The 6437-nt window shown below is 44.7% G+C and overlaps 1 protein-coding gene across 1 annotated transcript; it reads right to left on the bottom strand.

Annotated features, from left to right (window-relative positions):
- Positions 1-2527: 2527 nt before the first annotated feature.
- On the bottom strand, positions 2528-3565 carry LOC117635229 (uncharacterized protein K02A2.6-like). The gene has a single exon (XM_034369580.1). It carries the CDS (start codon positions 3563-3565, stop codon positions 2528-2530), a length of 1038 nt encoding a protein of 345 aa, XP_034225471.1.
- Positions 3566-6437: the final 2872 nt, after the last annotated feature.

Here is a 6437-nt window from a genome sequence, read left to right as displayed (position 1 = left end):
AATTATCATCTCGGGGCAGAAGTNTATCATCCCAACTTCTGTGCAAGGCAGCTTGGCTGTCCTCAGCTCATTTCGCTGAAATCGTATCGGAGTTGCAATCGGGCCTCCTCTTGGAGGGATGTAGATGACCTGGAGGTGCACAAGGATGCCCGGTGTGCAGTAAATAAGATTAACAATAGAACGGATGCCCTCTATCCTTCGTGGGAGCCGAATTCCTGCAGTTCGGCTGATTTTGACGCCTGGTGGCAAACCATATTCCAAAGTCTGCCTGCTTCTGTCACTGCTCTCAAGGTGCTTTTTGACGGCTGGGAAAACTGGCTTATTTTTGCGGATGGGGATGCTAAAGCACACATGATCCAGACCATCAAAGACATCAATGCACAAATCATAGAAGGTAGATATCTGATTTTGTCTGGGATTTGTTCTGTCTTGATGATCGATTTCTAATGTATATTCTGCCTGTTTTTAGATCCTTCTCTGACAACCAATATGGGTGGACAGTCTGTTCAGGCTGCAAAAGTGATTGGTAGGTTTCCTTCTAGTTCGTTTCTTCTGTCTCTCTCTGCTGGATTTGTTTTGAACCTCTAACTCGTTGGTGCAGTCTCTTCTGTTATTGAGGCCGGGGACTTGGAGCTTCCTTCTGCTGATGAAGAAGATGAGGTCCAGCTAGAGCAAACCCCTGCCGAGGCTGTTCTTTCTGGCAGAAGAAAAAGAAAAGGGCCTGCTCCCTCTCTGGACAACACCGCGCGGCCTGGTGTTTTAGGTAAATTTGGAATGTTCCAGCCGTTCTTTTCAGATTTATTCTGTCTTGCCTTTTTTCTAATATTTTCCTTTTGTTCTGTCCAGCTGGGAGTCCTTCCCCTCCTCCTACTAAGTTGAAAAAACTTAAAAAGAGGAGTGAAGTGGAATATGTTGCTGTAGAGGAAACCGCAGCAGTCCCGGCCACCACTTCTCGGACGGATGAAGAGCTACGAGAAGCTTTTGAGGAGGTGGAGCAGGAAAAAGAACTGGAAGAGCTGGAGGGAGTGCCTCAAGAAAAAGCGGCAATGGCGGAAGGAGAGGTAAGTTTTATTTCTGTGGTTCCTATCAATTCCCCTTTTGCTTCATTCCTCCTGTTCTGATCCTTGTTTTGTAGGATGAAATCCCTGCTGAGGTGATCGCAGAGAGTATTGCCTTGGCGCAGAAGCAACAAAAGGGTCCGAGTGCTGAGCTGACTAGCTCAGAACTGGCTCTTTTTGAGGATGCCAAGGAAGAGCACTCTACTGCCATTCCAGAGGCTGAGGATCAGGTGGAGCGGTCTGTATCAGACCCTGTGGATCAGGCAGAATTATCCGTTGTAGTTCCGGAGGCTGAGGTGGGAACAACTGCCGCCGCTCCTGTGGTTGTGGTAATTTTCCTCCTCAACTGTCCATGTTTTCATGCAGTTCTGTTTTGTTCTCCCTTCTTAACTGTTATAGCCTTTCCAGGTAGAAGTGTCTAAAGCTGCTGGCGCCTTGGCAGTGATGACCAGTCCCCTGAAGCCCCCTATCGTCACTGTAAGCTTTATAATTCTTTAGGTCCCTTGTTTTTTTATTTTCTGCCCGGTCCTAACTCATGCTTTCTTTTGCAGATGCCTATTCACTCCCTTCCAGGATCGTCTACCACGGCCTCTTTTGCTGATCCAGAATTAGAAGAGTTTGAAGCCATGGATCTGGATGCTCAATTGGATAGGCTGGAGAAACTCAGCTCTCCTCCAAGCAAGGCAAAATCTAGAGTAGTGGAGGAGGCCATGGAGAGGTTGAAAATCTGGCAGTCCACTGAGCTGTAGTTTGATCAAGATAAGGGAGCTCTGGATCAGCTAATGAAGGACTTGGACCTGCTACACAGACAAAACATGGCTCCGAAGCCTATTCTTGAGATGGGCCTAAGCTTGGCCAGAGATGTGCTTAATTTGCATGATCGTTATGAGGATCTTAGGCCCACCTTCAAGACCTCTGAGTTCTGCAAGGCCACACATGAAGCCAATCTGGCTGATTTTGCTAGGCAGAAAGCAGAACTGGACCAGATGGTGACTGGATACAAGGAAGCCAGGGCTACTGCGGACAAGTTGGAGAAGCAAATTGAAGAGCTCCAAAAACAACTGGCAAAGTGTATGGAGGTGCAGAACAAGCTTGGGGCTGGACTGAGTTCTAAGACCAAGGCCACCTTCCTTGTGCAAAGCATGGTTGCAGCTTCCAGGCCAGCTTTGGAAATTGCAGAGGCCTCGATTCACCAAGGGGTGCTGCTCCAGAAAGAACTTTCTGTCAAGAAGGCGAACCTGCAGGAAACCCTCAGGAAATTAGGGTTTTAGTCTTTTCAAATTTTGTTTCTTTGTTTGCTTGAAAGACTTTGCCGCTAGGGTGGCTATTTAAATAAACTTTATTCTATTTGCCTTTTAAACAACATCTTACTACTTTTATTTACCCTTGATGCAATAAACAAAACATAATATTGAAAGTAAAAACAAAACAACTTTAAAGCAAAAATGGATTCATATAAACAGAAAAGGTCAGCCTTGTTCTTTTTCTATCCCGGGGTCTGTCTGTACAGCCTGCGAATCCCACATGGTTGGGTAGAATTTCTTTAACCATTTGCCATTGATTGGGGCATTGTGAATAACTCCATCTCTGTCCTGCAACCTATATGCCCCCATTCCGAGGATCTGGTTAATCACAAAAGGACCTTCCCACGTAGGTGACCATTTCCCATATCCAGCTATGTGTGCTCCAAGGGGCAGAATTGCCTTCCAGACTATTTCTCCCTCTTCAAAACTCTTGTTTCTGACTCTTTTGTTGTATGCCCTTGACACAGCCTGTTTTCCTGCTAAGAGTTTGTTGAGGGTGTCAATCCTACTTGCATCCAATTCTTCTAATTCAAGTAACATGGCTTGAGAGTAGTCTTCTCCTGTGAGTTTGTGCTGGTGAGCAATTCTAAGAGACTGGACTGCTATCTCCATAGGCAGAATTGCATCATGGCCGTAGGTTAGAGCATAGGGGGTCATGCCAGTTGCTTCTCTTTTTGAAGTCCTGTATGCCCACAGAGTCTCCGACAACTTTTCATGCCATTGCTTTGGATTCTTCTCCAGCATCTTTCTGATGATATTGATAATCACCTTGTTACTTGATTCTGCCTGTCCATTAGCTTGAGCATAATAAGGGGTAGATTGAAGCAGTTTGAACTTGAATGTTTCCGCCATATCTAGCATATCCCTAGATATGAAAGAAGAACCCCTATCAGTTGTGATTGATTCTGGAATGCCGAATCTTTGTATGATCTGTTCTTCTATAAAGGTGATGATCTCTTGAGAAGTTGTGGTTTTGATTGGCTTGGCCTCTACCCATTTGGTGAAGTAATCTGTGGCAACAATAATAAAACAATGCTGCTGGCTGCTGGCTGGATAGATTTTGCCAATGAGATCCATTGCCCATCCCCTAAAAGGCCATGGTTTTACCACTGGATTCATGGGAACAGAAGGAGCTTGCTGGATTGGGCCGTGCCTTTGACAAGCTTCACATCCCTTGGAATAGTTGATGCAATCCTTCAACATGGTTGGCCAGAAGTAGCCATACCTTCTAATTAACCAGCACATCTTTCTTCCCCCTTGGTGAGCCCCACAGATCCCCTCATGGGTTTCTCCCATGACTTTCATATATTCTGTCTTTCCAAGGCACCTTAATAGCACCTCATCCTTACTTTTTTGGACCAAATCTTCATTCCACATGAGGTAGTTTGTAGCCATGATTCTGACTCTTTTCTCAGAGGGCAGAGTGGGATATTGTAAGTAAGTCATGATAGGCTCCCTCCAATCGTCTTTAGTGATTAAGGCAGAATTGACTTCTATCTCCATTCCTCTAGTCAGAACAGATGGTAGACTTTTCCTTCCTATCTTGATGATCCTTTGGACGCAGTCTTCGGGCATTTGTATGCCTGATGCTACCTGAGCCAGTTCATTGGCTGCGAAGTTTTCTTCCCTTGGGATGTATTCCCAAGTAGCTTCTCTAAATTCTGTCAACAGATTTCTAGCTGCTACTAGATATACAGCCAGGGAAGGATTTAGACATTTGTATTCTCCAGCAATCTGTTTTAAGACAAGCATGGAATCTCCCAAGATCTCCACGGATTGGATTCCTAATTCTACCAACATCTCAAGCCCTATAATCAAAGCTTCATACTCGGCCCTGTTGTTGGTGCACTGGAAATCTAATTGGAAGGAATAGCAATGTCTGACCCCCAATGGTTCCTCCAGAACAACCCCGGCTCCTGAAGCCTTATCTGTCTTTGATCCATCAAAATATAGTTTCCAAGGTGTAAGATGAATCGAATAGATTGGATTGTTAAGGCAAACATGAGCCCTAGTTAGTAGATTCGCATTTGCTATGTCCAAAGAGTCCATGTTTTCAATTTCCTCTCCTGGGTGATCTGCTAAGAAGTCTGCCACAGCTTGCCCTTTGACAGCTTTCTGGGGGACATACCTGAGGGTGAATTCTGTCAAAGCCAAAGTCCATTTCCCAATTCTGCCCCTCAGCATTGGTCTTGTCAACATATATTTGATTAAGTCTGTCTTGGCGATGATGTAGATAGTGTGTGGCAGCATGTAGTGTCTGAGTTTTACAGCAGTGAAATACAAGGCCAGGCAAAGCCTTTCTATCGCGGAATACCTTCTTTCCACTTCTGTTAATGTTCTGCTTAGATAGTAGACTGCTTGCTCCTTTCCTTCTTTGTTATCTTGGACTAGCAGACTTCCAATGGACACTTCTGATGCAGATACATAGAGCTTGAGTGGTCTGCCTCTCTTTGGTGGGGACAGAACTGGTGGATTTGAGAGGTAATCTTTTATTTCCTGGAAAGCCTGTTGGTGCTGTTCTTCCCACTTGAATGTTTGTTCCTGCTTTAGCCTTAACAGGGAAGAAAAAGGTTGGATTTTTCCTGCAGAATTGGATATGAATCTCCTTAGAAAATTGATTTTTCCTAGGAGACTCTGAAGTTCCTTTTTGTTCCGAGGTGGTAGGGCTTCTATGATGGACTTTGCTTTATTCTTGTCAACCTCTATGCCTCTCTGGTGAACCAAGAATCCTAAGAAATTTCCTGCCTGGACTCCAAAAACACATTTTTTGGGGTTCATTTTTAGCTTGTGCTGCCTCATTCTTAGGAATGCCTTCCTTAGACTTGATATGTGGTTTCCTTCCTCGGGGGACTTAATCACCACATCATCTATGTACACTTCTAAAGAATGTCCTATCATATCATGAAAAATGGAATTCATTGCCCTTTGATAGGTAGCACCCGCATTCCTTAAACCGAAAGGCATTACAGTATATTCGAAAGCACCTATATGCCCTGGGCACATGAAGGCTGTCTTGTGGATGTCTTGTTCTGCCATCATGATCTGGTTATAACCTGCATTGCCATCCATGAAAGATAGCATCTGGTTATGAGCAGCTCCGTCTATTAGCATGTCTGCCATTGGCATAGGATATTCGTCTTTGGGAGATGCTTCATTCAGATTTCTGTAATCCACACAGATTCTAACTGCCCCTGTTTTTCTTTTGAGAACAGGTACAATATTTGCTAACCAATCGGCATAGATGGCTGGCCTGATGAATCCTGCCTTGAGCAGCCTTTCTATCTCTTCTTTGACCTTTAGTTATGTGTCCATAGACATTCTTCTTCTGGCATGTTTAACTGGAAGGTAGCCATCTTTGATTGGCAGTTTGTGCTCTACTAACTGTCTGTCTAGTCCTGGCATCTCGTGATAATGCCAGGCAAAACAATCTCTGAACTCCTGTAAAAGTGCCATGAGTTCAGACTTGAGTGGTTCTTTTAAAAGTGTGCTGATGAAAGTAGGCCTTGGATCTTCTTCTGTCCCTAAGTTTATTTCTTGTAGAGGATCCTCCACTTCTGGCAGGGAGTCATCCAATGCTGCTGGTGCAAAATCTAATACTTCCTCCTGTAAAACTTCCTCTTCTTGTTCCTTTGTACTTTCGTGGGTGAATTCTGCCATATTGGTGGCTGGATTCTGTATGAAAAACTTCCTTTCTTCCCAGTATATCAACAATCTTTTTGTGATGGATCGGATTGTTGCAGCTCGATCCTTGTCCAGTTGATTGGGACTAATCATCAGAGTTCTCAGCATAGAAAGGTCTATTCCAGTCCTCTAGAGAATTGGCTAGACCTTCTTCAATGAGCCTTTGGGCCGTGACACCATGGGGGCGGCCGTTCTGGTTGACTCCAAAGAAAGTGAAAGGACCGAGGTCGTCATGATAATACCTTGCTTCAAGACACATGGCAGAGGGTAGGAATGGCCGTGGATCGGCCTCTACAATCTCCATGTGGCCTTCTTCATTCCATAGTGCTAACTGCTGGTGGAGGGTGGAAGGAACACAAAGGCTCTGGTGAATCCAATCCCTGCCAAGTAGTGC

This window comes from Prunus dulcis, chromosome 7, assembly GCF_902201215.1.
Source record: "Prunus dulcis chromosome 7, ALMONDv2, whole genome shotgun sequence".
Classification (NCBI taxonomy): domain Eukaryota; kingdom Viridiplantae; phylum Streptophyta; class Magnoliopsida; order Rosales; family Rosaceae; genus Prunus; species Prunus dulcis.
Note: the sequence above shows the minus strand (reverse complement) of the source record. Positions and strands in the feature narration are given on the sequence as shown.

Bases quoted from the DNA above. Each gene is read 5' to 3' on its own strand.
- LOC117635229 (XM_034369580.1), bottom strand. From the start codon at position 3,565: ATGTTGAAGGATTGCATCAACTATTCCAAGGGATGTGAAGCTTGTCAA.